Genomic DNA, 21,425 nt, shown 5'->3' with positions numbered 1-21,425 from the left:
TTTAAAGGTTTAAGATAAAAAGAAACTGAAAAGTCTTTTTTCTTTTTTACTCTGCAGTCAGTCGTCGGATTTCAGGATCTTTAACTTTTCCTGATGTTTTATCTCAGATTTGCTTTTAATGGATATAAAAGTAGTTTCCTCCCTGTAAGAGCGTAAGAGTGCCCCCTCCTGGCGAGGTGGCGGGCGTCCAGCGTGAGGCGGGTTCAGGCGGTCGCTGACGTTTTCGTCTTTCTCCCTGCAGAAGGTCTTCTCGCTCGCTCAGGAATCTGGCAGATCTGCAGCCAAATACTTCGTCAACGGCAATCCCAAGTTCTTCACCAGAGACTTTGCTGCGCCGCACGTACCCGTAAGAAACGTGCACGTGATGGGGTGGTGGAGGCGCCACGGGCAGCGGGGCTCATCGGGTGTGTGTTTGCAGTGTTTGATGCCGGAGTCGGTGTCGCTGCGTCTGGAGGAGGCGAGCGAGGAAGCGCTGAAGGAGCGGATAACCCTGAGGAGAGTGGCAGCAGCTGTGGACGTGTACGATCAGCTGCTGCAGGCCGGTGAGGTCTCACAGGAACGCCGCCTTTCTCCTGCAGAGCGCCGCGCTCCGCTCACGTCCATCCCGTTTCCCCCCCGCTGCAGGCACAGCCGTCTCCATGGAAACAACCCACGAGCTGCTGGACCTGATCTGTTTCTACGGCGACAGGGACCCTGTGGAGGACGGGGAGCCGTCGGCGGAGGACGCGGTGAGTCGATGCGTTCATCAGACACTGGCCGAGCCTGTCAGCTGCCGACATCTTTCCTCCCTCCGTCCTCGTCTTCCTCCACGATGCAGTTTGTCAGAACGACAGCTGTCAATCATTCTGATGGCAGACGTCCCTCCCTGTGTGGCGGCGGAGACGGCTGGTGGTTTCTGTGTAAACGTAGCAGCAGATGAGGCTGCAACCTCTCCATCTGCAGCGTGGAAACGTCTGTGTGTCGCCTTCAGGAGGACGGCGCAGACGAGGCGAAGAGACGGAGGCCGAAGACGCGTCGCGGGACGGAAATCCCGAAAGTCTCCTGGAAGGAAGACAACAACGCAGAGCGGATCTTCCAGCTGCTGCCGGAGCGGGACGCCCGCTGTTACTCGGCTCTGATCAGAGGGATGGTGAAGGTGGGACACCGTCGCCGCTGGTTTCAGCGTTTCTGTCCAGAATGTCAGTCTGTCTGTCTCCGTCTCCGCAGCACGGCGCGTACGCCAAGGCCTTCAGCACATACACAGACCTGCTGAACAACCGGCTGACGGGTGAGTCTACAGGACACGATGTTAAAACCATCAGGAGTCAAGTTTCTGTTTCAGACACAGCAAAGCAAACCCACATCCTGGTTCTTTCACAATAAAAGTCCTTGATTGTGGTTTGTCCCACTAAAAGTCTGAAAGCTTGTGTCTCCAGCTGACGTCCACACCTTCAACGCTCTGATCTCAGCGGCTCCGGATGTCCGAGAGAAATACAACGAGAAATGGGACGCCATCACCGTAAGTCGGGCGGCGCCTCGGTCTTTGTTGGCGCACACCTGAAAACACAAATAACAGAAGAAAACATTCACACAAGACGACCGCAGTCATAACAACGCCTCCGCCACACTGTGTGTGTCCGCAGGAGCTGCTGACTCACATGAACCAACAGAACGTCCGTCCCAACCTGCAGACCTTCAACGCCGTCCTGAAAGCTCTGAGACGCTGCGGATACGTGGCCAGAACACAAACTCTGCACACGCTGAACGAGATGAATGCGCTGGGCGTCGGTAAGCACACCAACACACACACACACACACACACACACACACAGCGAGATGTCCCTGTAAAGGCTGCTGTCACAGTGAAACGCCATCCTTTTATCTCCCACCGGTTGCCGTGGCGACAGCTCCCAGCCTGGCCTCCTACAACCACATCCTGGCCGCCTTTTTCCGATCAGGTACGGCCGTTCTGTTAAACTATGCTGCTGATGACTGCCTGTGAGCTGAACAGTCGTTTCCTCCTCAGCGTCCTCCGGCCCCAGCAACGTCGTCGTCTTAAAGAAAGTGATGACGGAGCTGGAAGGGAGGAGCTTCACCTGCCGAGACCCCGACGACGGTAAAACCTGCTGCGTGTGAAGCAAACGGCAACCGAAGCGCTGCGTTTTACTCACGCCGTCTTTTCTTTCTGCCTCCACAGTTCTGTTCTTCTCCAACGCCATGAGAGTCGTAAGTCTTCTGTTTCTCTGCTGGATCAATAAGTATTGACGAGTATCGGTTCTCTTTAAGTCCACAGAAACACCACAAGATGCAAACTTTTCTCCTCATTCAGTCTCTTTATTCTCCTTTTAGATCTGATGCAGAATTAAATTAAATTAAATTAAAAGAGCAAAAGACTGGAATTAAAAAATTAAATTAAAATAAATTAAATTTAAAGAGCAAAAGACTTGAATTAAAAAATTAAATTAAAAGAGCAAAAGACTGGAATTAAAAAATTAAATTAAAAGAGCAAAAGACTGGAATTAAAAAATTAAATTAAAAGAGCAAAAGACTGGAATTAAAAATGTAATTAAATTATATTGAATTAAATTTTTGAAAAATAAAAATTAAATTTATACCCTGAATAAAGAGAAATAAGCTGAAAAAATACCGGCATCAGTTTTTAAGGCAACAATTTGTTTTAATTCTGCAGAATCTGTAAAAATATGAGAAAAAGTTCCTTAATAACATAAAAAAATAAAATTTTACAGGTTGTTCCTTTTCTTCACCTTCTTCAGATTCGCTATCGTTTCCCTTCATCATCATTTTTCTTCTTTGTTTTTTCCTCTCCTCCTATGTTTCTCCTCTTTTTCCTTTTCTTCCTCTTCCTCCACATTTCTTCTTCTACTTCTTCTACTTATCCTTTTTCCCTCCTCCTCCTCCTAACGGATAGCCTCCTTCTCTGTCCTTATTCAGGGTTTGTGTTTTTAGATTTTATGTTTAACTTTCATATTTAGGTTTTATTTCATGTTTTATGTGAATCTGCTGCACAAACCTGCTTTTTAGATGCGTGTTATAAATAAAGTCTTCACCCTCGGGACCCCGTCTCTCTTTTAGGCGTGTTTTTTATGAAACAAGGGAAATAAAACGATAAAACATGTCAAATCCTCCTAAAAGCAGCGTCTGCAGACCAGCGGATGAGTTTTAAATAAAGCTTTGAATCAGCCGGAGTGACTGAGCTGTAAGGCTTCTGGGTTTTTACCTTCACAGCTTCATCAGGCAGGAAAACAGGTTTTCTCCTTCTGTTGGAAATGAAACAAACAAAAAGGAACGATCGACGATCAGATGCTGAAACATGCTAATCATCTGCTTCCTCCTCTCTGCACCTCTCAGTGTCTGGATAATAAAGATCTGGATCTGGGTTACAAAGTGCATGGTTTAGTGGAAGTCGGGGAGAACTGGAGGCTGCTGGGAGACTCCTTCCAACAGAGTATTTACTAGTAAGTTCTCCCCTTCAGCCGAGACTTCTTCTCCTCGTGGTCTTTAACCGACTCGTCCCGCTTCTCCTCCTGCAGCGGCCGCTTCTTCAACCTGCTGTGCATGATGGAGCAGGTCGACGTGGTGCTGAAGTGGTACAGACGCATCATCCCTTCGGTCAGTTTTACTGCAGTTGATCAGAGTTTATTGGTTTTCTGTGTGCAGACATGCAGCTCTGCATTTAGCTGGAAAAACCTGGATTGGAGGTTGAACTGGGTCTGTTTCTGCTTGCAGCTGTACTACCCCAACTCGCAGGGAATGAGGGACCTGCTGCAGGCCCTGGACACAGACGGCCGCCTCGACCTGCTGCCCAGCATATGGAAAGGTGAGCTGGATGCGTTTCATAGGTCCGTGTGCTCCGACAGCATTTCACCGCATCACATCGCAGCGCAGGATGAAAACTAAAAGGGATTAAAACGGTTCAAACTGGGATAGAAACGTTTTCCAGGACGGTTCTGTTGCAGGGAGGAGGAGGAGGAGGTAGAGACGAAGGTGTAGGCTGTGTCCTGGGAAGCTGTTTGCTGTGTTTTCACTACGGCTTTTGTCCCGATTCGATTCAATTCCGATTTTTTTGGGTGCCCATTTGATTTAAATTGCGATTCTCACAATTCTTCGATATTGCTGATTTTTGTAGATTAAAAACCAAATAAATGCATAAAACTTTTTTTTTTGTCATTTTTCTTGATTTCAATCAGGAAAAAACAACTCAGTAGCCAGACCATCATTCTGCTGCTGTAATGCTCAAGAAGACAAAAAATCCATTTTTTTAACAAAAAAAGTGATTTTAAAATTGTGAAGGAAAAAATCCCGATTTCTGATTTTTCGATTGGATTTTCCCACCCCTAGTTTTCACTCAGCATGTCGGAGATGGAAGCAGATGTTCCACTCAAAGCTTTAAAGCAAACAGTAGGAAAAAAACAAACTTTATTCCCTCCAGTGTGTAAATAACCAGGAACGGCGGTCCTTCCGCGCTGTTCCTTCTGGATACGATGGACAAGCTTCTAGTTTTCTGATGTTATGTAGCCTACACCGCTTTGTGAGTTTTATCTCTGAACTCGCGTTTCCTGGACTCAGGAGTCGACGGATGTTTAACTGCGTGGTCAGCGAAGCAGTGATATGAAATATCCTGCTTACAGAAGCGTGAGCTTGTACAGACAGGAAACACGGGGGGACAGGCTACCTCTGTCTGAGGACTGGTCTTCTGTAAACCGCTTCCATCTGGTGTGTTTTCCAGATATCAAGACTTTAGGCCATGACAACAAGGGGGAACTGGTGGAGGAGCTGCTCGGCCTGATGACCAGAGACAAACACAGTCCTGAGGTCTGGAGGAGGACGAACAAAAACCTGGGATTATTCCTAGAAGACGTCAGACCGATCTGTCTGTGTGTGTGTGTGTGTGTGTGTGTGTGTAGGTTCAGGAGGCCTTTGCTGAGTGTGCGCTGGACGTAAAGAGCGTTTATGATGGGATGGCGACTCTGGAGTGGAGCAGCGCCTCCCTGTCGCATGTCACCACCCTGCTGCTGCGGGCCAGCAGGACCCAGCGGGCCTGGTGAGGAACAACTGCAGGTCTGCTGCTGCGCTCTTACTCCGGCTAAATGTCCCACTTCACCTCCTTTTTCCTCTTGGCAGGGAGATGCTGCAGCTCTTCAAGGCTAAAAACAGAGTTCCTACGTAAGTCTGCACCCAACAGATCCAAAGTAATCTGATTACAGTGTAAACGACATGAAGATCTGAAGTTAGTCGGAGCAGTAAAATATCATTCCTCCCTCACACACTCATGTTTCACTTGTTTCATCTGTAAACAGATGTTTTCTGTTTTCTGGTAAATTTTTATAAATGAACATAAAAATCTGAATTATTTTATTTGTAAATGTTTTAAGCTTCATGACTTCGTTGTTTTCCAGTTTACCCAGTTGCTCCTGTGGGCTGGCTGGAGGTTTACTGGTGTAAATCGTAGTAAAGCTGCGTTTCCTTCCTTTCCTCCAGCGAGGAGCTGCTGAGCGACTTCCTGTCAGCGTGTCAGAGCAGCGGCGACTCCCAGAGGGCGGTGGAGCTGCTCCAGCTGTCTGCAGCCTTCTGTCTGCCAACGTCGGGGCTGGCCAAGCGAACGCTGGCGACGTTTGATCTGTCCGAGGAGCAGCGGTGAGGGGCCGACGTTAACCCGTTCCCAGCTAAACCAACCCGTTCCCAGCTAAACCAACCCGTTCCTAGTTAACTGTTTCCAGCTAAACCAACCCGTTCCTAGTTAACTGTTCCCAGTTAAACCAACCTGTTCCCAGCTAAACCAACCCGTTCCCAGCTAAACCAACCCGTTCCTAGTTAACTGTTCCCAGCTAAACCAACCCGTTCCTAGTTAACTGTTCCCAGTTAAACCAACCTGTTCCCAGCTAAACCAACCAGTTCCTAGTTAACTGTTCCTAGTTAAACCAACCTGTTCCCAGTTAAGCCAACCTGTTCCCAGTTAACTGTTCCCAGTTAAGCCAACCTGTTCCCAGTTAACTATTCCCAGTTAAGCCAACCTGTACCCAGTTAGCTGTTCCCAGTTAAGCCAACCTGTTACCAGCTAAGCCAACCCGTTCCCAGTTAACTGTTCCCAGTTAAGCCAACCCGTTCCCAGTTAACTGTTCCCAGTTAAGCCAACCCGTTCCCAGTTAATTGTTCCCCTTTAAACCAACCCGTTCCCAGTTAACTGTTCCCAGTTAAACCAACCTGTTCCCAGTTAAGCCAACCTGTTCCTTGTTAACTATTCCCAGTTAAGCCAACCCATTACCAGTTAAGCCAACCTGTTCCCAGTTAACTGTTCCCAGTTAAACCAACCTGTTCCCTGTTAAACCTACCTATTCCCAGTTAACTGTTCCCCTTTAAACCAACCCATTCCTAGTTAACTGTTCCCAGTTAAACCAACCTGTTCCCAGATAAGCCAACCTGTACCCAGTTAACTGTTCCCAGTTAAGCCAACCCGTTACCAGTTAAGCCAACCTGTTCCCAGTTAACTGTTCCCAGTTAAGCCAACCTGTTCCCAGTTAACTGTTCCCAGTTAAGCCAACCCATTACCAGTTAAGCCAACCTGTTACCAGCTAAGCCAACCTGTTCCCAGTTAACTGTTCCCAGTTAAACCAACCTGTTCCCAGTTAAGCCAACCCATTACCAGTTAAGCCAACCTGTTACCAGTTAAGCCAACCTGTTCCCAGTTAACTGTTCCCAGTTAAGCCAACCTGTTCCCAGTTAACTGTTCCCAGTTAAGCCAACCCATTACCAGTTAAGCCAACCTGTTACCAGCTAAGCCAACCTGTTCCCAGTTAACTGTTCCCAGTTAAACCAACCTGTTCCCAGTTAAGCCAACCCGTTCCCAGTTAACTGTTCCAAGTTAAGCCAACCTGTTCCCAGTTAACTGTTCCCAGTTAAGCCAACCCATTACCAGTTAAGCCAACCTGTTACCAGCTAAGCCTACCTATTCCCAGTTAACTGTTCCCCTTTAAACCAACCCATTCCTAGTTAACTGTTCCCGGTTAAACCAACCTGTTCCCAGTTAAGCCAACCTGTACCCAGTTAACTGTTCCCAGTTAAGCCAACCCGTTACCAGTTAAGCCAACCTGTTACCAGCTAAGCCAACCTGTTCCCAGTTAACTGTTCCCAGTTAAGCCAACCTGTTCCCAGTTAACTGTTCCCAGTTAAGCCAACCCATTACCAGTTAAGCCAACCTGTTACCAGCTAAGCCAACCTGTTCCCAGTTAACTGTTCCCAGTTAAACCAACCTGTTCCCAGTTAAACGAACCTGTTCCCAGTTAAGCCAACCTGTTCCCAGTTAACTGTTCCCAGTTAAGCCAACCCATTACCAGTTAAGCCAACCTGTTACCAGTTAAGCCAACCCCTTACCAGTTAAGCCAACCTGTTCCCAGTTAACTGTTCCCAGTTAAGCCAACCCATTACCAGTTAAGCCAACCTGTTACCAGCTAAGCCAACCCGTTCCCAGTTAACTGTTCCCAGTTAAGCCAACCTGTTACCAGTTAAGCCAACCTGTTCCCAGTTAACTGTTCCCAGTTAAGCCAACCCATTACCAGTTAAGCCAACCCGTTACCAGCTAAGCATACCTATTCCCAGTTAACTGTTCCCCTTTAAACCAACCCATTCCTAGTTAACTGTTCCCGGTTAAACCAACCTGTTCCCAGTTAAGCCAACCTGTACCCAGTTAACTGTTCCCAGTTAAGCCAACCCGTTACCAGTTAACTGTTCCCAGTTAAGCCAACCTGTTACCAGCTAAGCCAACCTGTTCCCAGTTAAGCCAACCTGTTCCCAGTTAACTGTTCCCAGTTAAGCCAACCCATTACCAGTTAAGCCAACCTGTTACCAGCTAAGCCAACCTGTTCCCAGTTAACTGTTCCCCTTTAAACCAACCCGTTCCTAGTTAACTGTTCCCAGTTAAACCAACCTGTTCCCAGTTAAGCCAACCTGTACCCAGTTAACTGTTCCCAGTTAAGCCAACCCGTTACCAGTTAAGCCAACCTGTTACCAGCTAAGCCAACCTGTTCCCAGTTAAACCAACCTGTTCCCAGTTAACTGTTCCCAGTTAAGCCAACCTGTTCCCAGTTAAACCAACCCGTTCCCAGTTAAACCAACCCATTCCTAGTTAACTGTTCCCAGTTAAGCCAACCTGTTACCAGCTAAGCCAACCCGTTCCCAGTTAACTGTTCCCAGTTAAGCCAACCCGTTCCCAGTTAACTGTTCCCAGTTAAGCCAACCCATTCCCAGTTAACTGTTCCCAGTTAAACCAACCTGTTCCCAGTTAAGCCAACCTGTTCCTTGTTAACTATTCCCAGTTAAGCCAACCCATTACCAGTTAAGCCAACCTGTTCCCAGCTAAGCCAACCCATTCCTAGTTAACTGTTCCCAGTTAAACCAACCTGTTCCCAGTTAAGCCAACCTGTACCCAGTTAACTGTTCCCAGTTAAGCCAACCCGTTACCAGTTAAGCCAACCTGTTACCAACTAAGCCAACCTGTTCCCAGTTAACTGTTCCCAGTTAAACCAACCTGTTCCCAGTTAAGCCAACCCATTACCAGTTAAGCCAACCTGTTACCAGTTAAGCCAACCTGTTCCCAGTTAACTGTTCCCAGTTAAGCCAACCTGTTCCCAGTTAACTGTTCCCAGTTAAGCCAACCCATTACCAGTTAAGCCAACCTGTTACCAGCTAAGCCAACCTGTTCCCAGTTAACTGTTCCCAGTTAAACCAACCTGTTCCCAGTTAAACGAACCTGTTCCCAGTTAAGCCAACCTGTTCCCAGTTAACTGTTCCCAGTTAAGCCAACCCATTACCAGTTAAGCCAACCCGTTACCAGTTAAGCCAACCCATTACCAGTTAAGCCAACCTGTTCCCAGTTAACTGTTCCCAGTTAAGCCAACCCATTACCAGTTAAGCCAACCTGTTACCAGCTAAGCCAACCCGTTCCCAGTTAACTGTTCCCAGTTAAGCCAACCTGTTACCAGTTAAGCCAACCTGTTCCCAGTTAACTGTTCCCAGTTAAGCCAACCCATTACCAGTTAAGCCAACCTGTTACCAGCTAAGCCTACCTATTCACAGTTAACTGTTCCCCTTTAAACCAACCCATTCCTAGTTAACTGTTCCCGGTTAAACCAACCTGTTCCCAGTTAACTGTTCCCAGTTAAGCCAACCTGTTCCCAGTTAACTGTTCCCAGTTAAGCCAACCCATTACCAGTTAAGCCAACCTGTTACCAGCTAAGCCAACCTGTTCCCAGTTAACTGTTCCCAGTTAAACCAACCTGTTCCCAGTTAAGCCAACCCATTACCAGTTAAGCCAACCTGTTACCAGTTAAGCCAACCTGTTCCCAGTTAACTGTTCCCAGTTAAGCCAACCTGTTCCCAGTTAACTGTTCCCAGTTAAGCCAACCCATTACCAGTTAAGCCAACCTGTTACCAGCTAAGCCAACCTGTTCCCAGTTAACTGTTCCCAGTTAAACCAACCTGTTCCCAGTTAAGCCAACCTGTTCCCAGTTAACTGTTCCCAGTTAAGCCAACCCATTACCAGTTAAGCCAACCTGTTACCAGTTAAGCCAACCTGTTCCCAGTTAACTGTTCCCAGTTAAGCCAACCTGTTCCCAGTTAACTGTTCCCAGTTAAGCCAACCCATTACCAGTTAAGCCAACCTGTTACCAGCTAAGCCTACCTATTCCCAGTTAACTGTTCCCCTTTAAACCAACCCATTCCTAGTTAACTGTTCCCGGTTAAACCAACCTGTTCCCAGTTAAGCCAACCTGTACCCAGTTAACTGTTCCCAGTTAAGCCAACCCGTTACCAGTTAAGCCAACCTGTTACCAGCTAAGCCAACCTGTTCCCAGTTAACTGTTCCCAGTTAAACCAACCTGTTCCCAGTTAAACGAACCTGTTCCCAGTTAAGCCAACCTGTTCCCAGTTAACTGTTCCCAGTTAAGCCAACCCATTACCAGTTAAGCCAACCTGTTACCAGTTAAGCCAACCCATTACCAGTTAAGCCAACCTGTTCCCAGTTAACTGTTCCCAGTTAAGCCAACCCATTACCAGTTAAGCCAACCTGTTACCAGCTAAGCCAACCCGTTCCCAGTTAACTGTTCCCAGTTAAGCCAACCTGTTACCAGTTAAGCCAACCTGTTCCCAGTTAACTGTTCCCAGTTAAGCCAACCTGTTCCCAGTTAAACCAACCCGTTCCCAGTTAAACCAACCCATTCCTAGTTAACTGTTCCCAGTTAAGCCAACCTGTTACCAGCTAAGCCAACCCGTTCCCAGTTAACTGTTCCCCTTTAAACCAACCCGTTCCTAGTTAACTGTTCCCAGTTAAACCAACCTGTTCCCAGTTAAGCCAACCTGTACCCAGTTAACTGTTCCCAGTTAAGCCAACCCGTTACCAGTTAACTGTTCCCAGTTAAGCCAACCTGTTACCAGCTAAGCCAACCTGTTCCCAGTTAACTGTTCCCAGTTAAGCCAACCTGTTCCCAGTTAACTGTTCCCAGTTAAGCCAACCCATTACCAGTTAAGCCAACCTGTTACCAGCTAAGCCAACCTGTTCCCAGTTAACTGTTCCCCTTTAAACCAACCCGTTCCTAGTTAACTGTTCCCAGTTAAACCAACCTGTTCCCAGTTAAGCCAACCTGTACCCAGTTAACTGTTCCCAGTTAAGCCAACCCGTTACCAGTTAAGCCAACCTGTTACCAGCTAAGCCAACCTGTTCCCAGTTAAACCAACCTGTTCCCAGTTAACTGTTCCCAGTTAAGCCAACCTGTTCCCAGTTAAACCAACCCGTTCCCAGTTAAACCAACCCATTCCTAGTTAACTGTTCCCAGTTAAGCCAACCTGTTACCAGCTAAGCCAACCCGTTCCCAGTTAACTGTTCCCAGTTAAGCCAACCCGTTCCCAGTTAACTGTTCCCAGTTAAGCCAACCCATTCCCAGTTAACTGTTCCCAGTTAAACCAACCTGTTCCCAGTTAAGCCAACCTGTTCCTTGTTAACTATTCCCAGTTAAGCCAACCCATTACCAGTTAAGCCAACCTGTTCCCAGCTAAGCCAACCCATTCCTAGTTAACTGTTCCCAGTTAAACCAACCTGTTCCCAGTTAAGCCAACCTGTACCCAGTTAACTGTTCCCAGTTAAGCCAACCCGTTACCAGTTAAGCCAACCTGTTACCAGCTAAGCCAACCTGTTCCCAGTTAACTGTTCCCAGTTAAGCCAACCTGTTCCCAGTTAACTGTTCCCAGTTAAGCCAACCCATTACCAGTTAAGCCAACCTGTTACCAGCTAAGCCAACCTGTTCCCAGTTAACTGTTCCCCTTTAAACCAACCCGTTCCTAGTTAACTGTTCCCAGTTAAACCAACCTGTTCCCAGTTAAGCCAACCTGTACCCAGTTAACTGTTCCCAGTTAAGCCAACCCGTTACCAGTTAAGCCAACCTGTTACCAGCTAAGCCAACCTGTTCCCAGTTAAACCAACCTGTTCCCAGTTAACTGTTCCCAGTTAAGCCAACCTGTTCCCAGTTAAACCAACCCGTTCCCAGTTAAACCAACCCATTCCTAGTTAACTGTTCCCAGTTAAGCCAACCTGTTACCAGCTAAGCCAACCCGTTCCCAGTTAACTGTTCCCCTTTAAACCAACCCGTTCCTAGTTAACTGTTCCCAGTTAAACCAACCTGTTCCCAGTTAAGCCAACCTGTACCCAGTTAACTGTTCCCAGTTAAGCCAACCCGTTACCAGTTAAGCCAACCTGTTACCAGCTAAGCCAACCTGTTCCCAGTTAAACCAACCTGTTCCCAGTTAACTGTTCCCAGTTAAGCCAACCTGTTCCCAGTTAAACCAACCCGTTCCCAGTTAAACCAACCCATTCCTAGTTAACTGTTCCCAGTTAAGCCAACCTGTTACCAGCTAAGCCAACCCGTTCCCAGTTAACTGTTCCCAGTTAAGCCAACCCGTTCCCAGTTAACTGTTCCCAGTTAAGCCAACCCATTCCCAGTTAACTGTTCCCAGTTAAACCAACCTGTTCCCAGTTAAGCCAACCTGTTCCTTGTTAACTATTCCCAGTTAAGCCAACCCATTACCAGTTAAGCCAACCCATTACCAGTTAAGCCAACCTGTTCCCAGTTAACTGTTCCCAGTTAAGCCAACCCATTACCAGTTAAGCCAACCTGTTACCAGCTAAGCCAACCCGTTCCCAGTTAACTGTTCCCAGTTAAGCCAACCTGTTACCAGTTAAGCCAACCTGTTCCCAGTTAACTGTTCCCAGTTAAGCCAACCCATTACCAGTTAAGCCAACCTGTTACCAGCTAAGCCTACCTATTCCCAGTTAACTGTTCCCCTTTAAACCAACCCATTCCTAGTTAACTGTTCCCGGTTAAACCAACCTGTTCCCAGTTAACTGTTCCCAGTTAAGCCAACCTGTTCCCAGTTAACTGTTCCCAGTTAAGCCAACCCATTACCAGTTAAGCCAACCTGTTACCAGCTAAGCCAACCTGTTCCCAGTTAACTGTTCCCAGTTAAACCAACCTGTTCCCAGTTAAGCCAACCCATTACCAGTTAAGCCAACCTGTTACCAGTTAAGCCAACCTGTTCCCAGTTAACTGTTCCCAGTTAAGCCAACCTGTTCCCAGTTAACTGTTCCCAGTTAAGCCAACCCATTACCAGTTAAGCCAACCTGTTACCAGCTAAGCCAACCGTTTCCCAGTTAACTGTTCCCAGTTAAACCAACCTGTTCCCAGTTAAGCCAACCTGTTCCCAGTTAACTGTTCCCAGTTAAGCCAACCCATTACCAGTTAAGCCAACCTGTTCCCAGTTAACTGTTCCCAGTTAAGCCAACCTGTTCCCAGTTAACTGTTCCCAGTTAAGCCAACCCATTACCAGTTAAGCCAACCTGTTACCAGCTAAGCCTACCTATTCCCAGTTAACTGTTCCCCTTTAAACCAACCCATTCCTAGTTAACTGTTCCCGGTTAAACCAACCTGTTCCCAGTTAAGCCAACCTGTACCCAGTTAACTGTTCCCAGTTAAGCCAACCCGTTACCAGTTAAGCCAACCTGTTACCAGCTAAGCCAACCTGTTCCCAGTTAACTGTTCCCAGTTAAGCCAACCTGTTCCCAGTTAACTGTTCCCAGTTAAGCCAACCCATTACCAGTTAAGCCAACCCATTACCAGTTAAGCCAACCTGTTACCAGCTAAGCCAACCTGTTCCCAGTTAACTGTTCCCAGTTAAACCAACCTGTTCCCAGTTAAACCAACCTGTTCCCAGTTAAGCCAACCTGTTCCCAGTTAACTGTTCCCAGTTAAGCCAACCCATTACCAGTTAAGCCAACCTGTTACCAGTTAAGCCAACCCATTACCAGTTAAGCCAACCTGTTCCCAGTTAACTGTTCCCAGTTAAGCCAACCCATTACCAGTTAAGCCAACCTGTTACCAGCTAAGCCAACCCGTTCCCAGTTAACTGTTCCCAGTTAAGCCAACCTGTTACCAGTTAAGCCAACCTGTTCCCAGTTAACTGTTCCCAGTTAAGCCAACCCATTACCAGTTAAGCCAACCTGTTACCAGCTAAGCCTACCTATTCCCAGTTAACTGTTCCCCTTTAAACCAACCCATTCCTAGTTAACTGTTCCCGGTTAAACCAACCTGTTCCCAGTTAAGCCAACCTGTACCCAGTTAACTGTTCCCAGTTAAGCCAACCCGTTACCAGTTAACTGTTCCCAGTTAAGCCAACCTGTTACCAGCTAAGCCAACCTGTTCCCAGTTAACTGTTCCCAGTTAAGCCAACCTGTTCCCAGTTAACTGTTCCCAGTTAAGCCAACCCATTACCAGTTAAGCCAACCTGTTACCAGCTAAGCCAACCTGTTCCCAGTTAACTGTTCCCCTTTAAACCAACCCGTTCCTAGTTAACTGTTCCCAGTTAAACCAACCTGTTCCCAGTTAAGCCAACCTGTACCCAGTTAACTGTTCCCAGTTAAGCCAACCCGTTACCAGTTAAGCCAACCTGTTACCAGCTAAGCCAACCTGTTCCCAGTTAAACCAACCTGTTCCCAGTTAACTGTTCCCAGTTAAGCCAACCTGTTCCCAGTTAAACCAACCCGTTCCCAGTTAAACCAACCCATTCCATGTTAACTGTTCCCAGTTAAGCCAACCTGTTACCAGCTAAGCCAACCCGTTCCCAGTTAACTGTTCCCAGTTAAGCCAACCCGTTCCCAGTTAACTGTTCCCAGTTAAACCAACCTGTTCCCAGTTAAGCCAACCTGTTCCTTGTTAACTATTCCCAGTTAAGCCAACCCATTACCAGTTAAGCCAACCTGTTCCCAGCTAAGCCAACCCATTCCTAGTTAACTGTTCCCAGTTAAACCAACCTGTTCCCAGTTAAGCCAACCTGTACCCAGTTAACTGTTCCCAGTTAAGCCAACCCGTTACCAGTTAAGCCAACCTGTTACCAACTAAGCCAACCTGTTCCCAGTTAACTGTTCCCAGTTAAACCAACCTGTTCCCAGTTAAGCCAACCTGTTCCCAGTTAACTGTTCCCAGTTAAGCCAACCCATTACCAGTTAAGCCAACCTGTTCCCAGCTAAGCCAACCTGTTCCCAGTTAAACCAACCTGTTCCCAGTTAAGCCTACCTGTTCCCAATTAACTGTTCCCCTTTAAACCAACCCGTTCCTAGTTAACTGTTCCCAGTTAAACCAACCTGTTCCCAGTTAAGCCAACCTGTACCCAGTTAACTGTTCCCAGTTAAGCCAACCCGTTACCAGTTAAGCCAACCTGTTACCAGCTAAGCCAACCTGTTCCCAGTTAAACCAACCTGTTCCCAGTTAAGCCAACCTGTTCCCAGTTAAACCAACCTGTTCCCAGTTAAACCAACCCATTCCTAGTTAACTGTTCCCAGTTAAACCAACCTGTTCCCAGTTAAGCCTACCTGGTCCCAGTTAACTGTTCCCAGTTAAACCAACCTGTTCCCAGTTAACTGTTCCCAGTCAATCCAACCTTTTTCCAGTTAACTGTTCCAAGTTAAGCCCACCTGTTCCCAGTTAAGCCAACCTGTACCCAGTTAACTGTTCCCAGTTAAGCCAACCCGTTACCAGTTAAGTCAACCTGTTACCAGCTAAGCCAACCTGTTCCCAGTTAACTGTTCCCAGTTAAGCCAACCCGTTCCCAGTTAACTGTTCCCAGTCAAGCCAACCCGTTCCCAGTTAACTGTTCCCAGTTAAACCAACCCGTTACCAGTTAAGCCAACCTGTTCCCAGTTAAGCCAACCTGTTCCTAGTTAACTATTCCCAGTTAAGCCAACCTGTACCCAGTTAACTGTTCCCAGTAAAGCCAACCCATTACCAGTTAAGCCTACCTGTTCCCAGTTAACTGTTCCCAGTTAAACCAACCTGTTCCCAGCTAAGCCTACCTGTTCCCAGTTAAGCCAACCTGTTCCCAGTTAAGCCTACCTGTTCCCAGTTAAGCCTACCTGTTCCCAGTTAACTGTCCTCAGTTAAGCCTACCTGTTCCGAGTTAAGCCTACCTTTTCCCAGTTAACTGTTCCCAGTTAACTGTTCCCAGTTAAGCCTACCTGTTCCGAGTTAAGCCTACCTGTTCCTAGTTAAGCCTACCTGTTTCCAGTTAACTGTTCCCAGTTAAGCCTACCTGTTCCTAGTTAAGCCTACCTTTTCCCAGTTAAGCCAACCTGTTCCCAGTTAACTGTTCCCAGTTAACTGTTCCCAGTTAAGCCTACCTGTTCCGAGTTAAGCCTACCTGTTCCTAGTTAAGCCTACCTGTTTCCAGTTAACTGTTCCCAGTTAAGCCTACCTGTTCCTAGTTAAGCCTACCTTTTCCCAGTTGAGCCAACCTGTTCCCAGTTAACTGTTCTCAGTTAAACCAACCCGTTCCCAGTTAACTGTTCCCAGTTAAACCAACCTGTTCCCAGTTAACTGTTCCTAGTTAAACCAGCCTGTTCCCAGTTAAGCCAACCTGTTCCCAGTTAACTGTTACCAGTTAAGCCAACCTGTTACCAGCTAAGCCAACCTGTTCCCAGTTAACTGTTCCCAGTTAAGCCTACCTGTTCCCAGTTAACTGTTCCCAGTTAACTGTTCCCAGTTAAGCCAACCCATTACCAGTTAAGCCAACCTGTTACCAGCTAAGCCAACCTGTTCCCAGTTAACTGTTCCCAGTTAAACCAACCTGTTCCCAGTTAAGCCAACCTGTTCCCAGTTAACTGTTCCCAGTTAAGCCAACCCATTACCAGTTAAGCCAACCTGTTACCAGTTAAGCCAACCTGTTCCCAGTTAACTGTTCCCAGTTAAGCCAACCTGTTCCCAGTTAACTGTTCCCAGTTAAGCCAACCCATTACCAGTTAAGCCAACCTGTTACCAGCTAAGCCTACCTATTCCCAGTTAACTGTTCCCCTTTAAACCAACCCATTCCTAGTTAACTGTTCCCGGTTAAACCAACCTGTTCCCAGTTAAGCCAACCTGTACCCAGTTAACTGTTCCCAGTTAAGCCAACCCGTTACCAGTTAAGCCAACCTGTTACCAGCTAAGCCAACCTGTTCCCAGTTAACTGTTCCCAGTTAAACCAACCTGTTCCCAGTTAAACGAACCTGTTCCCAGTTAAGCCAACCTGTTCCCAGTTAACTGTTCCCAGTTAAGCCAACCCATTACCAGTTAAGCCAACCTGTTACCAGTTAAGCCAACCCATTACCAGTTAAGCCAACCTGTTCCCAGTTAACTGTTCCCAGTTAAGCCAACCCATTACCAGTTAAGCCAACCTGTTACCAGCTAAGCCAACCCGTTCCCAGTTAACTGTTCCCAGTTAAGCCAACCTGTTACCAGTTAAGCCAACCTGTTCCCAGTTAACTGTTCCCAGTTAAGCCAACCCATTACCAGTTAAGCCAACCCGTTACCAGCTAAGCATACCTATTCCCAGTTAACTGTTCCCCTTTAAACCAACCCATTCCTAGTTAACTGTTCCCGGTTAAACCAACCTGTTCCCAGTTAAGCCAACCTGTACCCAGTTAACTGTTCCCAGTTAAGCCAACCCGTTACCAGTTAACTGTTCCCAGTTAAGCCAACCTGTTACCAGCTAAGCCAACCTGTTCCCAGTTAACTGTTCCCAGTTAAGCCAACCTGTTCCCAGTTAACTGTTCCCAGTTAAGCCAACCCATTACCAGTTAAGCCAACCTGTTACCAGCTAAGCCAACCTGTTCCCAGTTAACTGTTCCCCTTTAAACCAACCCGTTCCTAGTTAACTGTTCCCAGTTAAACCAACCTGTTCCCAGTTAAGCCAACCTGTACCCAGTTAACTGTTCCCAGTTAAGCCAACCCGTTACCAGTTAAGCCAACCTGTTACCAGCTAAGCCAACCTGTTCCCAGTTAAACCAACCTGTTCCCAGTTAACTGTTCCCAGTTAAGCCAACCTGTTCCCAGTTAAACCAACCCGTTCCCAGTTAAACCAACCCATTCCTAGTTAACTGTTCCCAGTTAAGCCAACCTGTTACCAGCTAAGCCAACCCGTTCCCAGTTAACTGTTCCCAGTTAAGCCAACCCGTTCCCAGTTAACTGTTCCCAGTTAAGCCAACCCATTCCCAGTTAACTGTTCCCAGTTAAACCAACCTGTTCCCAGTTAAGCCAACCTGTTCCTTGTTAACTATTCCCAGTTAAGCCAACCCATTACCAGTTAAGCCAACCTGTTCCCAGCTAAGCCAACCCATTCCTAGTTAACTGTTCCCAGTTAAACCAACCTGTTCCCAGTTAAGCCAACCTGTACCCAGTTAACTGTTCCCAGTTAAGCCAACCCGTTACCAGTTAAGCCAACCTGTTACCAGCTAAGCCAACCTGTTCCCAGTTAACTGTTCCCAGTTAAGCCAACCTGTTCCCAGTTAACTGTTCCCAGTTAAGCCAACCCATTACCAGTTAAGCCAACCTGTTACCAGCTAAGCCAACCTGTTCCCAGTTAACTGTTCCCCTTTAAACCAACCCGTTCCTAGTTAACTGTTCCCAGTTAAACCAACCTGTTCCCAGTTAAGCCAACCTGTACCCAGTTAACTGTTCCCAGTTAAGCCAACCCGTTACCAGTTAAGCCAACCTGTTACCAGCTAAGCCAACCTGTTCCCAGTTAAACCAACCTGTTCCCAGTTAACTGTTCCCAGTTAAGCCAACCTGTTCCCAGTTAAACCAACCCGTTCCCAGTTAAACCAACCCATTCCTAGTTAACTGTTCCCAGTTAAGCCAACCTGTTACCAGCTAAGCCAACCCGTTCCCAGTTAACTGTTCCCAGTTAAGCCAACCCGTTCCCAGTTAACTGTTCCCAGTTAAGCCAACCCATTCCCAGTTAACTGTTCCCAGTTAAACCAACCTGTTCCCAGTTAAGCCAACCTGTTCCTTGTTAACTATTCCCAGTTAAGCCAACCCATTACCAGTTAAGCCAACCTGTTCCCAGCTAAGCCAACCCATTCCTAGTTAACTGTTCCCAGTTAAACCAACCTGTTCCCAGTTAAGCCAACCTGTACCCAGTTAACTGTTCCCAGTTAAGCCAACCCGTTACCAGTTAAGCCAACCTGTTACCAACTAAGCCAACCTGTTCCCAGTTAACTGTTCCCAGTTAAACCAACCTGTTCCCAGTTAAGCCAACCCATTACCAGTTAAGCCAACCTGTTACCAGTTAAGCCAACCTGTTCCCAGTTAACTGTTCCCAGTTAAGCCAACCTGTTCCCAGTTAACTGTTCCCAGTTAAGCCAACCCATTACCAGTTAAGCCAACCTGTTACCAGCTAAGCCAACCTGTTCCCAGTTAACTGTTCCCAGTTAAACCAACCTGTTCCCAGTTAAACGAACCTGTTCCCAGTTAAGCCAACCTGTTCCCAGTTAACTGTTCCCAGTTAAGCCAACCCATTACCAGTTAAGCCAACCTGTTACCAGTTAAGCCAACCTGTTCCCAGTTAACTGTTCCCAGTTAAGCCAACCCATTACCAGTTAAGCCAACCTGTTACCAGCTAAGCCAACCCGTTCCCAGTTAACTGTTCCCAGTTAAGCCAACCTGTTACCAGTTAAGCCAACCTGTTCCCAGTTAACTGTTCCCAGTTAAGCCAACCCATTACCAGTTAAGCCAACCTGTTACCAGCTAAGCCTACCTATTCCCAGTTAACTGTTCCCCTTTAAACCAACCCATTCCTAGTTAACTGTTCCCGGTTAAACCAACCTGTTCCCAGTTAACTGTTCCCAGTTAAGCCAACCTGTTCCCAGTTAACTGTTCCCAGTTAAGCCAACCCATTACCAGTTAAGCCAACCTGTTACCAGCTAAGCCAACCTGTTCCCAGTTAACTGTTCCCAGTTAAACCAACCTGTTCCCAGTTAAGCCAACCCATTACCAGTTAAGCCAACCTGTTACCAGTTAAGCCAACCTGTTCCCAGTTAACTGTTCCCAGTTAAGCCAACCTGTTCCCAGTTAACTGTTCCCAGTTAAGCCAACCCATTACCAGTTAAGCCAACCTGTTACCAGCTAAGCCAACCTGTTCCCAGTTAACTGTTCCCAGTTAAACCAACCTGTTCCCAGTTAAGCCAACCTGTTCCCAGTTAACTGTTCCCAGTTAAGCCAACCCATTACCAGTTAAGCCAACCTGTTACCAGTTAAGCCAACCTGTTCCCAGTTAACTGTTCCCAGTTAAGCCAACCTGTTCCCAGTTAACTGTTCCCAGTTAAGCCAACCCATTACCAGTTAAGCCAACCTGTTACCAGCTAAGCCTACCTATTCCCAGTTAACTGTTCCCCTTTAAACCAACCCATTCCTAGTTAACTGTTCCCGGTTAAACCAACCTGTTCCCAGTTAAGCCAACCTGTACCCAGTTAACTGTTCCCAGTTAAGCCAACCCGTTACCAGTTAAGCCAACCTGTTACCAGCTAAGCCAACCTGTTCCCAGTTAACTGTTCCCAGTTAAACCAACCTGTTCCCAGTTAAACGAACCTGTTCCCAGTTAAGCCAACCTGTTCCCAGTTAACTGTTCCCAGTTAAGCCAACCCATTACCAGTTAAGCCAACCTGTTACCAGTTAAGCCAACCCATTACCAGTTAAGCCAACCTGTTCCCAGTTAACTGTTCCCAGTTAAGCCAACCCATTACCAGTTAAGCCAACCTGTTACCAGCTAAGCCAACCCGTTCCCAGTTAACTGTTCCCAGTTAAGCCAACCTGTTACCAGTTAAGCCAACCTGTTCCCAGTTAACTGTTCCCAGTTAAGCCAACCCATTACCAGTTAAGCCAACCCGTTACCAGCTAAGCATACCTATTCCCAGTTAACTGTTCCCCTTTAAACCAACCCATTCCTAGTTAACTGTTCCCGGTTAAACCAACCTGTTCCCAGTTAAGCCAACCTGTACCCAGTTAACTGTTCCCAGTTAAGCCAACCCGTTACCAGTTAACTGTTCCCAGTTAAGCCAACCTGTTACCAGCTAAGCCAACCTGTTCCCAGTTAACTGTTCCCAGTTAAGCCAACCTGTTCCCAGTTAACTGTTCCCAGTTAAGCCAACCCATTACCAGTTAAGCCAACCTGTTACCAGCTAAGCCAACCTGTTCCCAGTTAACTGTTCCCCTTTAAACCAACCCGTTCCTAGTTAACTGTTCCCAGTTAAACCAACCTGTTCCCAGTTAAGCCAACCTGTACCCAGTTAACTGTTCCCAGTTAAGCCAACCCGTTACCAGTTAAGCCAACCTGTTACCAGCTAAGCCAACCTGTTCCCAGTTAAACCAACCTGTTCCCAGTTAACTGTTCCCAGTTAAGCCAACCTGTTCCCAGTTAAACCAACCCGTTCCCAGTTAAACCAACCCATTCCTAGTTAACTGTTCCCAGTTAAGCCAACCTGTTACCAGCTAAGCCAACCCGTTCCCAGTTAACTGTTCCCAGTTAAGCCAACCCGTTCCCAGTTAACTGTTCCCAGTTAAGCCAACCCATTCCCAGTTAACTGTTCCCAGTTAAACCAACCTGTTCCCAGTTAAGCCAACCTGTTCCTTGTTAACTATTCCCAGTTAAGCCAACCCATTACCAGTTAAGCCAACCCATTACCAGTTAAGCCAACCTGTTCCCAGTTAACTGTTCCCAGTTAAGCCAACCTGTTACCAGCTAAGCCAACCCGTTCCCAGTTAACTGTTCCCAGTTAAGCCAACCTGTTACCAGTTAAGCCAACCTGTTCCCAGTTAACTGTTCCCAGTTAAGCCAACCCATTACCAGTTAAGCCAACCTGTTACCAGCTAAGCCTACCTATTCCCAGTTAACTGTTCCCCTTTAAACCAACCCATTCCTAGTTAACTGTTCCCGGTTAAACCAACCTGTTCCCAGTTAACTGTTCCCAGTTAAGCCAACCTGTTCCCAGTTAACTGTTCCCAGTTAAGCCAACCCATTACCAGTTAAGCCAACCTGTTACCAGCTAAGCCAACCTGTTCCCAGTTAACTGTTCCCAGTTAAAC

The 21,425-nt window shown here is 47.0% G+C and overlaps 1 protein-coding gene across 1 annotated transcript in view; it reads left to right on the top strand.

Annotated features, from left to right (window-relative positions):
- ptcd3 (pentatricopeptide repeat domain 3) overlaps positions 1-21,425 on the top strand; it is a gene marked incomplete at its 5' end in the record, with an annotated part of 38,568 nt that overhangs the window by 4,296 nt on the left and 12,847 nt on the right. Inside the window, 17 exons of the mRNA XM_079249479.1 lie at positions 242-346; positions 419-542; positions 625-728; positions 971-1,135; positions 1,207-1,267; positions 1,416-1,498; positions 1,623-1,767; positions 1,887-1,937; positions 2,006-2,095; positions 2,177-2,205; positions 3,349-3,455; positions 3,531-3,609; positions 3,727-3,817; positions 4,727-4,812; positions 4,905-5,041; positions 5,122-5,163; positions 5,479-5,634. Coding sequence (XP_079105605.1) covers positions 242-346; positions 419-542; positions 625-728; positions 971-1,135; positions 1,207-1,267; positions 1,416-1,498; positions 1,623-1,767; positions 1,887-1,937; positions 2,006-2,095; positions 2,177-2,205; positions 3,349-3,455; positions 3,531-3,609; positions 3,727-3,817; positions 4,727-4,812; positions 4,905-5,041; positions 5,122-5,163; positions 5,479-5,634 — 1,655 coding nt within the window. The remainder of the gene's footprint in view (positions 1-241; positions 347-418; positions 543-624; positions 729-970; positions 1,136-1,206; positions 1,268-1,415; positions 1,499-1,622; positions 1,768-1,886; positions 1,938-2,005; positions 2,096-2,176; positions 2,206-3,348; positions 3,456-3,530; positions 3,610-3,726; positions 3,818-4,726; positions 4,813-4,904; positions 5,042-5,121; positions 5,164-5,478; positions 5,635-21,425) is intronic.

Source organism: Telmatherina bonti (genome assembly GCF_933228915.1).
Source record: "Telmatherina bonti genome assembly, chromosome: 12".
In the NCBI taxonomy this organism is placed as follows: domain Eukaryota; kingdom Metazoa; phylum Chordata; class Actinopteri; order Atheriniformes; family Telmatherinidae; genus Telmatherina; species Telmatherina bonti.
The sequence above is the reverse complement of the archived record's forward strand: the minus strand, read 5'-3'. Positions and strand labels throughout refer to the sequence as shown.